Below are 16,799 nucleotides of genomic sequence, written 5' to 3' on the forward strand. Positions count from 1 at the left end.
ATTCCCATCAAGTATTCTATTTTTGTGCCTTCAGCTTTCTTCCAGGATACCAGAACTCCACCTTGCCTCCTCCCACCACATCCACCCTGCGAATTCTGTAATAATTGCTCATTAAACAATTACTTTTTCCATCCGTCTTGTCAAAACACATATTGAACTTTCCTTATTACTAGCTTTGGCTACTAAACCCTTCATCTTCTTGCTCACATCACCTTAAATCCAGGATTCTTCTATGAGAATAACTGAATTATTATTCATATGGTTAACTGTAATTAAATTATCATGTAGTATTTATAATTACCATTTGTATCTGACTAGATCTCAGACAACAAAAACCTGGATACCAACACTTAACAAAATCATATTGTTCTACTCTGATTACATTTTCTCTTTATACTCCACTTCTTCTTTCCACAAACCTTGTACATCACATTGGAGCCATTTTCCTCCCCTCTGTCTCAGGCCTATGCCAAATTATCCACTTTTTCCTAATTTCTGCCTCTTTTTCTCCATTCCTCAAAATGCTTGTTTCTCCCCTTACTTCCTCACTGGAAATATCCAAAACATTACTTTCTACTAGGGCAATATTATGGTATTTTGACCACAGAAAAGAGGATGAAAAGTTACATTCTGAAACCTTAAAAAAGCCCTGATTGCCAGCAAACACCCATGGCAAAATTAACAACTCTATTTCAAGCAGTCTCATAATTAACATCTAGGCTGTATTTCAGATGGGTAACTTAACTAAACATTGAGTTGCAATTTATTTATCAGTGCTCGCAGTCACAAAATCACAGTCCAGACAACTGCTCAAGCTTATGGTCAGTTTAGCTACAAGTGTCTGGCATTGTAGAGTCACGAAGCCAGAGGACATGCAAAGCATTAGCGCTCTTTTCTCCCATCCTACACCCTAAGAAACAATATAATGGGAGTTATTGTGGCATCATTATGCTAAGAACTTCATTAGTAGAAGCCTGCTTCAATTTTTAAGTGAATGAAGAAATACAAAATGTCAATATAGATTCATTTTTACATTCGGATAAAGCTATTTATAGATTTTGGCATCATATGCTAGGTCTAATTGAGAGCAGAGCTCTAGACAGAAGCATGTATAGAAGAAACTGCTATAACACATTTGATTATATTAGGATGGCTGGAGATCTGTGTTCAGTCTTTGAACTAAATTTGATACCCTCTAAAGCTGGCTGAGAACAAACTAGTCTCACTGCCCCTTATACATTTCTGGTGTTCAGTGAAAGCAATAATGTCGAAAAATGTTGGAATTTCATATGCCAGATATCAAAACTGTTTTTGAGGCTGCCACTTATCTTCATTCTGATCTTTTCTCTAATCACAAAACGTTTCCTGTTTGCCTAGGGGAAAAAAAGGTTAAAATGTTCTTCCACTAAAGCACTCACTTTTCAATACTTTCTGGACTACAAAGTGCTCTCATCTGAGTCTGAAATTTTAATGTCATTCAGACTCCTGTAAAAGTAAACCATCTGTGAATTACAGTCATAGTTATTTTAATTAGAGAAGCATTAGAGTTTTAAATGTTATTTTTCAAAATGACACATTTTTTAAAGATTAAGTAAAATTGTCACTGATGACTACCAAAGCTTCAATTACAGCTACAGGCTTTCTTTTTTTTTCTTTTTTTTTTCCTGGGAGGAAGGAGAAAGGATGGGAGGAGCTGTTCTTTGTCTCTTTCTTCTTTCTTTTTTTTTTCTTTTTCTTCTTTTTTTTTTTTTTTTTTTTTTACAGAAATGGTGTAGGATGTAGAAGTATAGACATTCAAAACTACGGAATGGATGCTGAGATGGTGTGTAGGTGGCATGGAGGCAGTATTAGCTCATACTTAATAGGTGTCAAGGGAATCTGTAAAGCTGTTCTTTAGTTTAAAAAAGGCAATTTGTGGGAGTGCGTGTGTTCAGGCCAGTACTTTCAAAATAGCTACCTACAAAAGACAAAGAACTATAATCTAATGATATTTTACACAATGACACACATTTTCACAGTGCATTAATGAAATGTAGAAAAAAGCCTTAAAACTACTGTAAAATGTGTCTTTTTGCAGTATATGTCTGCAAAAATATTATAACGACAAACACATTTACAGGGTACTGATCTTTTACAGGGACTGAAATGTTATTTTTAAAGCCTTGCTCTCTCTGCTTTATTTGTTAGCTTTTCATAACACATTTTAAGACTTCTCCTTTGTCTCTGGCAAACTATTGACCTTGCACCATGGTACAGACTGAATAAACCCATGGTTTAGCATAGCTTATATATGGTCTTAATATGAAGTATGTGACTAGTCCAGTATTCACATGAGTGACATTAAGCATTTATGTAAGCACTTGTCAGGAGTTGGACTTTAGGGAGAAAAACAGTTATTCAGCTCTTTGGGAAAGGGCAGAAAAGTGGCCGTTCCTTTTCCAAAAACTGTATAAACCTCACAGCTCTTTGTATTTGTGAAGTGTCGAAAAGGACTTCCCTACACGAAAGGAAGTGATCAGGAAATAAAAGATGCATGTAAGAAATACTCAGTGGAGGAAACCCTACTCCAGTTTTATCTCATGAGATCTCTGTACTTACTGGACCCATCATCATTCCAGTGTTTCAAAATTCTGGAAATAGACATAGCACCAAAAGAAACAATATGAAAGCGTCTCTCTCTGTGAACTGAGAAATACAGGCAACAGGCAACAGCGACAGCAATGGCAGAAAAAGTAAAACCTGAGGTAGGAGACTGGAAAACTAAACCCAGACAAATAATAGACGAACACCAGGACCAAATATGAAGTGAAGTATCTAGAAAAGAAAAAAAAAAGAGAAGAAAACAAGAGAAAAGTGTCAAAAAAGATATGGGGGGGAGGGGAGACGGAATCCAGATTTGAGACAGAGATCTGGATGAAAAAGATATCAGAAAGAAAATGAAGGGTTTGCAAGACTAGTAATCATAAGCAAACCCTGAAAGGTAGACGGAGAGAGGGAGGAATATATTCCAGAGGGAAAAAAGATAGAAATAGGATCCAAAAATAGAGCTCTGTGTTGAAAGACTGAGAGCTTGTGAGCATTCTGAGGTCAAAGTGAACCATCCATCCTATTCTCTGGCTAAGGGGATAGGATAGACTTGTAGCGTGTGGCACAAAATAGCTGCTGAGAAAGCTTCCAGGTCGTGGTTGGTCCAGGTCAGCCTTTTGGTAGTACTGATGAGGTCCAAACCCACTCTGTGGTGATTTCTGCTACTAACAAATTATTTCTAAGAATATAATGGGATGATATAATGGGACAAAGAAATTTTGCTGACATAATTCAAACTATGAGGGAAATATAGACACTGGTGTTTTAATCCATTAGTCTGGAAACTCCTTCTGGGATTTTTTTTTTTAATATGATGTTCATAATTTACTTAATTTTAAAATTACCTAAAAGAAAATTGACTCTTAAAATAAGAGATTCAAAAAAAAAAAGGAACATTGTCTTCCAGCACAGTTAAAGTTACTAAATGACAAATGAATAAACTGGCATACAATTTATGAGTACTCGAAGTTTTCCTGCTTCAGGGAAAAAAAAGAGTTAAGAGTCCCTTATATATTGCGTTGCTTGCAAAGCACTCTAGTACTTTATCATAGCATGTACAAAGCAATTTGTATTTCAATACAGCATAACCACTTTCATTTTAAACTAAAATAAACAGTTCTGTTTAAAAAACAACTTAAAAGTCTTTCTGAACTAAGCATACACTTTACATATGTATGATTTCATATACTTCTGCTCATTTCTCCGATTTAATCATATGTCACTTACGTTCTATACTCTTCTATTTAATCATAAATATACTTTTCCCAAAAAGGACTCTGGTATGCTAATATTGTATATTAATATATTGACATAAAAAATACTTAAAGACAGCTATATCAAATCCAATAAATGAAACACCTGTAGGTCAGTAATGAAATACATTTCTTTTTGTGATTGGTAAGAACTGTGGATCAGACTCTTCATTTTCTTTCTGAAGTTCTAGAAGTGCTAGAAGAACTTTAAATCTCTATATGGACTTCTGGGATTTCCTTTTCTTTATTGAGGACTTATTCTCTGCTTTAACATTCTTTTTCAGTGGAAGAAGTTTAATAGAGCTCCACACTGGCAAGGATGATTTCTCCATAAACACTGCAGGCTCCTGAAACATCTCTAGCAGTGTCCGTAGATGTAAAATGTGAACTGGCACTAGCACAAAGTCTATAATCTCATGCAACTACCTGATGCTAATTTGGAGCTTCATAAAAACATTCTGACTGACTTTTCTGTACTGCTTATTTCATACCTGATGAGGCCTTGGATCATCCCATTCAAACTTAAGACTTGTCTTACTCTTTCCAAAATGAGTGATCTCTTGTGTTCGGAATTCAAGGCTACTGATAAGAAGGAATCATTGTGGATTAGAAGAAGCAGGCTAAAAATTGGTAAGATAAACTAAGACAAAGCTTTTATTAGACATTTTTAAGGCTTCCTATCTTTTAACCAGACAAGCATTTATAACAGTCAAAGGCTGAAAGATTCACTTTTAGTGAAGTCTGGCCTTTGCTTGTATTCAACAGCTGCATTGTATAGCAAGAGCAAATTAAATTTTTTTGTTTTACTTCTTGTATAATACAAGTTGTTTGCATTTCAGCAAGCTCCATCTGAAGTAAAAGAGAAGGGTTAATTGCAGACTGCTGACCTTAGCTAAACAAAATGTAAAGCTCCAAGTTTTGATGAGAAAGCTCAGCAAGCTTTGAGCTCACTCTCCTTTATTGAAATTATATTTGCAAGCTTAACAGTGTGAGGAATGATAATCCAAACAAATGAAAGTTTCCTTGTGTCATTAAAAAAGCCAAGGACTGTTTTTGCCTCACACTTCTCCCAAAGCATGATAAAGTTTGCAAGCTAGTCATGCTATTGGGATCATAGGCTTTGTTTAGCTAATACATCACTGCATGACAATAAATGAACACAGCACTGAAAATGTGGGTTTCCTACTGTAAAGGCCTTCAGATGTTCTGGAGGGCAGGAGATTCTTCTGCTTTAGATGGAGCAGCCAGTACTTCCACTCAATTTGACTCTAAAGTTACTACGTATCATCTGGCTCCTTCTAACGTTAATAGCAAAACTCTCACTGATTTCTCCAGGGGTTAAACAAGTCTATTACTTTCACCCTGCCTGGAGCAGGAATGCTTTGGTTTGATTTAGAAATCTGATTTTCTCTTACATTGGGTGTGCTTAAAAGTCACAGCAAGTACCTAAGCTTGTTATGAACAAGTATATATTTAAGCTGAAAGAACACCTTATCTAGGCTGTGCACAGAGTCAGGATGCAAAAACTTTCATTAATAGCTCTGCACTTTCATAATGTCAGTAGTTAAGCTAAGTGCATGACTGAAACTGCATGGTATGCCAGCTTCAATGAAACAGCTATTTTATTGTCCTAGTTCAGTTATCTTCAGCTCAGCTTACCCAAGTAACAGCAACATTTCATAAACCTATCAACACTTCCCTAATAAATACTTTGTTCTAATACAGAAGATGCTGAATCAAGCACCAGACATTGACTAGCTGATGGTGTTTGCTCTTATGTTCTATTAAAGAGTAGAAAATAAAACAAAATTGGATTCTGGTGTTGGATCTTCTGCACCTGTCCTCCATTTTTAAACAGACTGCATTACTTACAAGAGGAGAAAGAACTTGTTCTGTGAGTAGGCTCTGGGTTTTTTTGCTTTGTTGCTTAATAAAACACTCTCCAAACACAACTTACGTAGGAAAGAAAAGACAAATTGTCAAGCAGGAAATAAATACAAAGAAACCATTTTCTTTACTAATTTTTGGGGTTTCACTTCAGAATACAGATTGACTTTCCCCTTCCCCAAGTTAATATCACCTTTCACAAAATGGGATAGTGAAGGCACATTATCAGAAGGAGGTTAAATAAAGTATCATCCAGATTCACTCAGCTATAAAGTCCAGATCTTTCTTATTCCCCTCTGCTGCTGAGTTTATTGCCAACCTCGTCCTCTGATGATGACATAGAAGCAGGAGGATGATTTCAGTTGTGTGTTGCTTTCTCCTAAACTTCATCATCTTTGATGTGGATATTTTAGCTGGTTTTTTGGTCAATATATCTACCCAAATCTGCAACAGCTCTCCAGGGAATTGCAGGTAACAGTGTTGGGGAAGACTTTTTTACTTATTCATGAACCCTTGCATCAAATAGATTTTCAGTTCCAGCAGTGACTCATTTGAAGTAGTTATTGCTAGCAACAGTGGTTGAATAAACTGCTTATATGTGTAACCCCCTGCTTCTTGGATGATTTTTAGTGATGTCCTACAGATGACTCCTTTCCTCTGGCTTTGCTAGCTGACATCATCCTGTGCTCCTGATTCCTCTTTTCCTTCCCTTTCTTCCCGCTCCTTCTCCCTTTTAAATTTTTTTTCTTCTTTTTTCAAAGTCCTCTGCTGTAAAAGCATAGAGGAGCGCACCCATGACAACTGCAGATTGTATAAGCTTCCTCATTTAGAATGTTAAAATTCAACTTTCATGATTAGTCAAATGAATCAAAAAGATAATAGAGAGATTATGTGACACATGCATTAGTCACTACTGCTGATAGTTGTGTATATAGTTTTGTATCACCTATACAAAACATGTTGCTGTAAAACTTGTATTCACTGGGCATTTATCTATAAGAAATTGTCTGGACCTAGGATGAATTTTCTCCTAGTTTTTTTCCTCCATGATTATCATCTTTCCATCTGTTTGCCATAGCTCTCTGTGGCTTGAAGAAAGTGTAAGGAAAAGGTCACTCATTTTTTCAGACCTTGTTCCTTTCAGCTTAGTCTGTTGCCATGCACATCTTCGTCACTGAGTGACAATGGTGTAACCCTCACCCCCAAACCCTCCTATTCCATTTAATGTCTTCAGAGTTTTTTTCCTTTCTGGTTTGAAGGACAATGTGTTATGCACTGCTGTAGCTGTGCACACCTGACTGCTCCTGGCGTTAATGAGATTCTGGAGTCAGAATCTCTAAAATCTGTTGGAGATCACGATGCATGATGGAGGAATTCTGTTTTGCAATTTCCTTTTAACATCTTTGTCTTTCAAGGTTTCAGGCTTGTTTTCAAATGCCAGTCACTACAGAATCACTGGTCTTGAGCTGTAGGCTTTCACTGACGGACAATTGCTTTTTTCCATGCTGTAACACTGTTACTGGCTCCTGGGGAAATAAACTCCATAGTCACCCTGCTCTGCGTTTTGTGACTGGAGCACAATATGCAATTACTGTTACACAGCTTTTGCCCAATGTCAAGCTTATAGCCCCACACAAGTTCTGAAGGTTAGTGGTACTCCCAGCTCCAGGTACTTGTAAGCGAAAGTAGAGCTTCTATATATTAATGACTGTGTTTTATAGGGAACTTTGTGGCAAGGATTCAGAATATACCTCAGAGCTGACTTAAGAAACCTGAGTAGGGAAAGCAAGTCTACTTTAATATTGTTATTTTTTTCAGGGTCTATCCTTTTGCTCTTCGCTATTGAGGGAGTGGGGCTATACGTGTCCACTACTTACTTTAGTGACTAAAAAGAGACCTAAACAGCATTTTGACCAAAGAAAAATCTTCTTATGTGTCCAAGTGCAGGTGATCATGCATGTGTGCTCCCAACATAGTGATGAGCCTACCTTTTTTCCTGTTGTAACTAAGGAATCTGGGACACTGAGAAACACCCATAGCACAAAGTCCAACATAGTCCTTGTCCTTCTTAAACAGTTGAAGAAACTTTTTCTGGGCATCTTAATGCTTAGAGGTCATACATGAACTAGAAGACCTATGTTAACCCCTTCCTTTAAACTAATATTCCCAAAGAAGCCTATAGGTGTGCCATGGCCACTGGCCAGTCCCTAAACTTCATAACTGTCCCTGAAACTGGTCTGGATGCTCTCTTGTGGAATAGATTTCAATCCTCCTAGGCTAGGAAAAGACCTGAATCTGAAGCTCACACTGCCTGGGAGAATGTTCTACACATTAATCACAGAAAGCTTCCTTTCTGTACAATAGCTTATATCGTGTGCAGGGAAACACCATTTTCATTAGAAATCACATATGTTAAAGAAATCAGTCTTGCTCAATTACAAAGCTACCTAAAGGAGATGACTGAGTACTCTGGACAAATGGAGACATCCACCTTGCAATCCTTACACTGGTGAGGATTAACTAGGATATAAATAGGGTAAGGAGATGGCATAGGAAGTTGAGAGCTTCCTGTTCAGTGTTTGGCTTATTTTTTTTACTGTACTTGATGTACAGCAACACTAGGTACTTTGGTCTATCTCTGAATCAGCATGCTGGCACCTACTAAGGCATTGACTAGATGGGAAGTCCTAAGTAGTTGTTTTGTGTCTGCCCTATTATGACGGTATAGCACTTAGTATAGGATTTTACATAAAGAAAATGTGCAGGGTTTTTTTGTAATTCAGAAATCATACAACCACTAAAATGTGTACACCAGATACCTTTAAAAACCTGGATGCAAATTTACATAGTATACATGCTTAATGGAAATCTTTTCCTTCCCACAAGAATACACTGATTTTTTGACACAATGATCACAGCTACTCATATGCTAGAAAACTCAGAAAATCAGTTCGATTCTATCTCAAAGCATATATTAAATGTCACAAGAATATATTGCTGCAAAGGATCTGGTGGCTTGCCACAATGGAAATGACTCAGCTAGCTTGTTTGAAGAATGATATTTTAATTGCTTTGTAGATCACAAACCTGCCAGCCTTGTAATTTACATTGCTGAAGAACAAGACGACATCTCTCCTTGGCAGACAACTTCTTCTTCTCTCCTGCTGCTGTATCAGCCAAATCTTTATACCTAGAAAAATCAGCAGAAGTAGAGTTACTCTAATGTTGACCTGACTGACATCTTTGCAGACATTGACAGTTTTCCTTTGACTCTCAAATCTTTGGTATCTGAACTGGAAGCTTAGGATTCTGCTAAGGGTGAAGAAAACAAGAAGGTCAATCACTTTAAACCTTTTATATTATTAGACATGACCTTGGTTAATAACAGTGTGGGATAAGAGATGCCTAAAACACAGATTTGCTTCCTGTCAGTTCTTTGGATGCCTCACTGAAAATCAATGCAGAAATAATGCAAAGCCTCACCAACTGATTTCATTGGTACTGAATTGGGTCACTGAAAGGAGGAAAATATTTTTTCAGTATGTGTCATATGACATATGCCTATTAAGGAGTAATTCATAAGAAAGTGACATTGATAAAAATGTTTTCCATCAGTCTGAAATAATTTTTTCTTCATTGTGAACAACAAGTCTTATAGCAAAGAGACTTTAAGAAACTTGATCAGCTTACACTATTGGAAAGAAGATCAAGAGGAGACTTAATTACAGCATCGAGTACCTTCAAAGACAGAAGGTGCTAGATATTAAAGGGCTCTTTGATGTACCAGATAAAAGAAGTAATGAAGGAAACTTAAGTCATACAAAGTCAAATGCAGTCTAAAGTTTAAATTTTAACTGTGGACTTTTTACAACATATTACTAAAGAAACTGATGAATTTTATATATCTTGATGCTTCATGTTATTACTATACTTTCTCGAAGGTATTTCTCAGTCTAGATCTGACTGCATGTAATGAGCTGGAATGCCTTTTCATTATAAAAAGCCAGTTTTTGAAAAGGAAAGATTTTGCAAATGTGTCGTTTTTATTAAACTCCCAATGAAACAGGGGTAAGTTTTGAAGTTTGTGTGCTAACTACATTTCCTGACATTTTATTTTTTAGTTCCTTAACAGTTGAATTCACCTATAGCTCTGGTGCTACCCAAAACTGTGCTGTCCTGGGACCACTCACACAGACCACCGCAGGGAAAGCTTCAGGGCTGGAATGACTCCAGGGACATCAGGTGTCCCAGGAGCTACAGCAACTCTTGAGCAACATGTGCAGGCAAACTGCTCTAAGGCCGAATTTCAGCTAGACTTCTAGTTCCCTGGAGCTGCACAGACCCCTGGGTATCTCAGCTCCTGCAGTCTGGAAATGTACTCTGGTCTGGTAGCAATTCTGCTGAGGACTCCATGGCTAAGTCTATAATAGTAAATGAAATGTGAAAGATTATTTCTCTGGCATAGAAACCATCTGGCAAAACCCAGCCCATTTATTAAGTATTCTGCTATGTTCTATTAAACTCTGTCACCTTCCAACAGAGTGTAGACGCATCTAAGCCACCTTCTGGGACTGGTCAATAGCCTGTCTTAATTCATAAATTGTGCCCAGGAACTGTTCGGAGGAATGCTGGTTGGAAGGGGTCAAAACTTCACCAGAGATCCTTTTAGTTAGTCTAACACTTTAGATTAGCAGTAGAAAACTGTGTATCCTACTTTCCTAATAGCTGAACTAGCTGTATGGTCACGAAGACCATATTTTTGGTTTTATGGACTGGTATTAAGGCTGGAGCCACCTTGTTTCCGTACTCATATCAACTGGATTTTCTTAGAAATCATGGAGAATCAGAAGTGTTAGAGAGATAACTGCTGTGAAGATGAGCAACTGCTGACTGAAACAAAGATGATTCAGCATTGACTCACAATGCATGAAGCAACTGTGAAAGTGGTCAGCCTGAAACTCACTCACAGCAGAAACCCAAAGAAATGTATTTCATTCCTGAAACAGAGCCAAATTAAAATTTAAAAGGTTGAAATTCTAAGTTTGGGTCAGATTTACTTTAGGTCCATGCAAATCACAGGACTCAAAACAAGGATAACCAAACATTCTTTACATTCTGTGTTATACAGGAGGCCAGACAAAAGTGGTCCACTGTTGTTCCTCAGCTTTAAAAGTCTCTGAAATTCCATCACATTATCCTGGAAGCCTAATCAGAGTTCACAATTCTCTTCCATCCATTAAAACAACCTGTGTCTTAGAAAAAGAGGACAGGCTAATGGTTGTGGTAGCAGAAGAAGAGCTAACTATGGAAATATAATTCTGCCACAAACTTCCTCTGTGAATATAGCAAGTCATTTGGAACATGATCTACCTTTCTCTATGTTAGATGCTGAAAAGCTACACTCCTAGCCTGAGTTAGACATCTTGTTCTCAAGACAGTCTGTGAAGAAAGGTATTTCCATAGGGTGACTTGTTCTATGCATCCTAGATATTTTTGTTAAAATGAGAAGAGATTGCCCTCTGGAGGTGCCTTTCTCTACTGACCATAGATGGACTCAAAAGTCCAGGCTGGATGCTTGCATTCTGGATGGTTGAGAGAAATCTCACCCTTAGGTCTACTTGTCACAGAATCACAGAATCACAGAATGTTAGGGATTGGAAGGGACCTCGAAAGATCATCTAGTCCAATCCCCCTGCCGGAGCAGGATTGCCTAGACCATATCACACAGGAACGCGTCCAGGCGGGTTTTGAATGTCTCCAGAGAAGGAGACTCCACAACCTCTCTGGGCAGCCTGTTCCAGTGTTCGGTCACCCTCACCGTAAAGAAGTTTTTCCTCATATTTTCAGTGGAACCTCCTGTGTTCCAGCTTGCACCCATTGCCCCTTGTCCTGTCAAGGGATGTCACTGAGAAGAGCCTGGCTCCATCCTCATGACACTTGCCCTTTACATATTTATAAACATTAATGAGGTCACCCCTCAGTCTCCTCTTCTCCAAGCTAAAGAGACCCAGCTCCCTCAGCCTCTCCTCATAAGGGAGATGTTCCACTCCCTTAATCATCTTCGTGGCTCTGCGCTGGACTCTCTCTAGCAGTTCCCTGTCCTTCTTGAACTGAGGGGCCCAGAACTGGACACAATATTCCAGATGCAGCCTCACCAGGGCAGAGTAGAGGGGGAGGAGAACCTCTCTTGACCTGCTAACCACACCCCTTCTAATACACCCCAGGATGCCATTGGCCTTCTTGGCCACAAGGGCACACTGCTGGCTCATGGTCATCCTGCTGTCCACTAGGACCCCCAGGTCCCTTTCCCCTACGCTGCTCTCCAACAGGTCTGCCCCCAACTTGTACTGGTACATGGGGTTGTTCTTGCCCAGATGCAGGACTCTACACTTGCCCTTGTTATATTTCATTAAATTTCTCCCCGCCCAACTCTCCAGCCTGTCCAGGTCTCTCTGAATGGCTGCGCAGCCTTCCGGCACATCAGCCACTCCTCCCAGTTTTGTGTCATCAGCGAACTTGCTGACAGTGCACTCTAATCCCTCATCCAAGTCATTAATGAATATATTGAATAGAACTGGTCCCAGTACCGACCCTTGCGGGACTCCGCTAGACACAGACCTCCAACTGGACTCTGTCCCATTGATCACCACTCTCTGGCTTCTTTCCTTCAGCCAGTTCACAATCCACCTCACTACCCGATCATCCAGACCACACCTCCCCAGTTTAGCTGCGAGGATGCTGTGGGAGACTCGCTTTACTGAAATCGAGATAGACCACATCCACAGCTTTACCATCATCTATCCACCGGGTAACATCCTCATAAAAGGCTATCAAGTTGGTTGAGCATGACTTCCCCTTGGTGAAGCCATGCTGAGTGCCCCTAATGATCCCCCTATCCTTGATGTGCCTAGAGACAGCACCAAGAACAAGTTGCTCCATCACCTTTCTGGGGATGGAGGTGAGGCTGACCGGTCTATAGTTACCCGGGTCCTCCTTCTTGCCCTTTTTGAAGACTGGAGTGACATTCGCTTTCCTCCAGTCCTCAGGCACCTCTCCCGTTGCCCACAACTTAGCAAAGATGATGGAGAGTGGCCTAGCAATGACTTCCGCCAGCTCCCTCAGCACCCGCGGGTGCATCCCATCAGGGCCCATGGATTTATGGACGTCCAGATTGCTTAATTGGTCCCTGACCCAGCCCTCATCAACCAAGACAGATTCCTCCTCTATCCTGACTTCTTCTGGGGCCTCAGGGGTCCGGGGCTCCTCAGGACAGCCTCCAACAGTATAGACAGAGGCAAAGAAGGCATTCAGTAACTCCGCCTTCTTTTTATCCTCTGTCTCCAGGGCCCCCACCTCATTCATCAGTGGGCCTACATTGCCTCTAGTGTTGGCTTTACCTGCAATGTATTTGAAGAAGCCCTTTCTGTTGTCCTTGACCTCTCTTGCAAGGTTTAATTCCAAGGAGGCCTTAGCTTTCCTAGTTGCCTCCCTACATCCTATTTTGAACTTTACCCTCAATAAAAAATTGTGTTAAAAAGAAATCAAACCAAAATTGGTAATAAACTAAGATATAAAAAAGGAATAATAACTTAGAAGTGATGCATTATTACCAGAACACAAAATGACATATTTTTAGTGTATCAGAAACTTTCTATTCTGAACTGAATTTGTGTTACCATGTAGGCACAATAATTTAATGTCCTCTTAAATTTAACCCTTTCATGATCTCAAGAATAGCAACAGACCTTATTATTTTTCAAATTTACTATATCACAGAAAATAGTAATAAAAATACTTAATTTATGGTGCAGGCTTATATAGATAAAATTGAGTTACCTGCAAACAACAGGGCTTGCTTCTGGGGAAATGTAATCTGGAGAGTCTTTGAAATTTTCTCTTACCAGAGAATTCTACCCCCACCACTGCAGCCTTAGTTCACTCTGAAGTGAATGAACAAACCCAATTAAATACCAGGCTTTTTCTCACTGACAGGTTATACATTTTGCCCCAAGTAAGAAATGCAGAGTGTATTTGCAAGGCTTTAGAGAGGATCCTGAGGAATCCAGTAGCATACTCAGTGCTCCCTTGTTAAAAAAATTCTTTAATCAGGTGAAATACGCTTCAGCTAAACTTGGATGAGTCAGTTACCTAGACTTTCTTAAGAGTCAGTAGAAGACAATATTCAGGTGTCATATACCCTACTCTAATATTGATGTTTAAAATAGGTCAAATGAATTGTGCACTTTAAGACCCCCATTTCTTTCCATTGAGTATAAAGATAGTCTATGCTCTTGACTCCAGCATAGACATCTACTATTAGACAAAGTGAATCTCTCTCCCAGCCAAGTCAAAAAGCTGATAAAAAGCAGTATTTTATGGCCCAGCCAGAGCAACTCATTCACTAATAGATCCAAACCAAAAGACAACAGGGAGATTTAAAGGATTAAATTGAATCAACATCCCTCCACCGCCATGTCAAGACTAATGTAGTGTTGAATAGGAAATAAATGCAAGACCTCTTCGCATGCATCCCCCCTTCCAGTTACAAGTTGAGACAGGGAACGCTACCATTGAGGGGGCTCTCCCCAACGCCCCTCCACAGCAAATCAGTGTGAGAGAAGCTCCATTTTCCCCAGCTTTTTCCTTAGCACCCTCCTTGTCCTAACTTGTCATTTTTACACACCTAAACAGAAGAAGAGATTCTGGCTAGACAGGCTAGCACTGTGAGCATGTACAGACTGGCCAGGATCCTCTGGTGTTGCAGAAGCTGTTCTCGGACCTCTCTTCCTTTACTTCTGAATGATTTTTCTGTTTATTTGGACTAGATACTATTGCCAGTACCTTCAGGTAGCTTGTGAATACGGAAAACTCAGTTCTCTCGGGTCTTCACAGATAAGGATGTTATCTGATCATTTTCTCCCTCACTTCCCTAAGTGCACAGCTGACAAGATCCAGCAAGCTATTTTTCCCTGAGACAGAATATTCCTGAGTTCAGGTTATGGCACAGTAACCCACAGTAATATTCTCAGGCTCAGCACGTTATTTGATTTACACGGAGTGTGCACAAATAGGCTGCAGGGCTGTACTCACAGTTCTGTATGCACAGCAAATCTTTAAGCATTGGAATAAACGCCATGCACTCAATTTCAATAGCACATCAACATGATAGAAGATGCTAATGGAAAGAACATGGCAAGTACAAAGGGCACAAAAACAAGCAGCTCCAAAGCAACAGCTTAAACAAACCACATAGATGTCCTTGAACTGAAACTTCGGAACAACTTTGTTTTCTTGTCTGTTTGTTTTTTGCTATTCTTTTTCTTAGGTCACTCTCTTGCCTAGCTAAGAAAGAAAGAGCAAAAATGACAAAGTCAGAAGTAGCTACTGACTGCAATACAACCATGTCGGTAAGAGGACAGCTTCTAACACAACAACTTTCCTGAAAGCAACTCCTTTTCTTCATGTCTTTGTCTTGTTATTTACAAAATAAAAATCATGTATGTCTGGCATGTAACTGCTTCATAGGAGTGCTAAGTAATGTAGTTTTAAGTTTTAAATATCCAAACACAGTTTATGCAAGGAAAAATAGTCAGTCCTGCCAGTGTAATCTATTATGTTGCATTTTCATGTTCTCTTTCTTTTGTTTACTACAATGTATTCTGTTTGCCAAGGTAAAATGGCACGATGTAGTAAAATCTATTCAAAAGGTAGTGAATAAAAGAAGGCAATCAAAATTAGCTTGTATCCTGTATTTCTGCTAGAAAAATTGTAAAAATTGTCATCACAAAGGAGTAAAACCAGGTTATGCTGTCTTGCTAAATTCTCTTTTTTTCCTTTCTAAACTTCCTCTTTTCTTCTTTTGACAATCAGTAACAGATTGATGTATTATTATGTCTCTGAAGTATGTGAAAGAGATGGACTTTGTTTGCAAAACTTGTCACTATGTGCTTGTAACTCAGGATTTTTAGTTTTGTTTGGATTTGGGGAGGATGGGGAGAGTGGGTTAGGCATGGTTTGTATTTGAAAAATCTGTTGAGTGAGAGCTGAAATATCTAAAGGACCTATCTACTGAAGAGAGAAATCTATTTTTTTTTAAGGAAAAAGAAAAGGATGTCTGGAAATTTTGCAAGTAATAGAAATCTTATAAAAGCAGTCAGCAACAAAGAATAGGATGGAATTTTGATTAATGTTATGTGTATACAAAGGACACATAGCCATTCCACTTCCCTATGTTATATTCTTTTTTTCTAACCTAATTATTTTTGAAATATGAGGAACATGGGAAATTCCAGATAATTAGAAAAGGGGAAATAGATTATTATAGTTTCCAAGAGAAGAAAAGAAAAGTGATTCTGCCAATCTCTATACAATATATATGACATAAGTATCTCATTATACAGCATAAATATTAACAACCAAAGCAGGTATTCAAAATTTTGGAGAGAATAAATCTTTGTATGTGGAGAAGAAAAAGATGCCTTTATAAATAACAGATTACAGCAGACAAAGAGACTGCATTTTGGGCTTCTTTTATAGGAGTAGAAAAATATAGTATAGAAGCACTATAAGGTTCACCTTTATATGAAGTACGTTTTTCACTGAGGCTGCTTCGTACAGACTTACAGAAATAATTCAGATTGGTGTACAGGTGAGCATGAAGTGCAATTTGCCTGATAGATTTGGAACAATGAATAAGTATATGTGGCAATGAACCAAAACTTTAGAGTACCCACCTACGGTACTAGTGTTAGTTTTTTAAATATCCTAATTGATATCAAGCAACACAGGATTGAATGGCTAGATCTTCAGACCAATAAGCATTAAGGGAGAAAAGAAAATTAGAGTAATTTTGGAAAAAATGCAAGCAGTTTTATTTTCTCTGGGTTAATCATCTGGCACACAGACATTCGCTGACAGAAAGAAACCTGGAAAGCAGTAATGCTAAAAGTGACCTTACAGCAAACTGACCAGGTATCATAGTTTTACCACAATGTTTTTATATACGCCACTGGAAGCCAAAACTTTTCAACTGATGAAACATTCTGATTTTTTACTTCAACAATTAAAAATTCA

At 38.6% G+C, this 16,799-nt stretch overlaps 1 protein-coding gene across 1 annotated transcript in view; it reads right to left on the reverse strand.

Moving 5' to 3' along the window:
- Positions 1 to 16,799, reverse strand: part of MYO16 (myosin XVI) — a 324,197-nt gene that overhangs the window by 49,750 nt on the left and 257,648 nt on the right. Inside the window, exon 27 of the mRNA XM_068425451.1 lies at positions 8,814 to 8,916. Coding sequence (XP_068281552.1) covers positions 8,814 to 8,916 — 103 coding nt within the window. The remainder of the gene's footprint in view (positions 1 to 8,813; positions 8,917 to 16,799) is intronic.

The sequence above is a fragment of the Nyctibius grandis genome, chromosome 2, assembly GCF_013368605.1.
Source record: "Nyctibius grandis isolate bNycGra1 chromosome 2, bNycGra1.pri, whole genome shotgun sequence".
Lineage (NCBI taxonomy): Eukaryota > Metazoa > Chordata > Aves > Nyctibiiformes > Nyctibiidae > Nyctibius > Nyctibius grandis.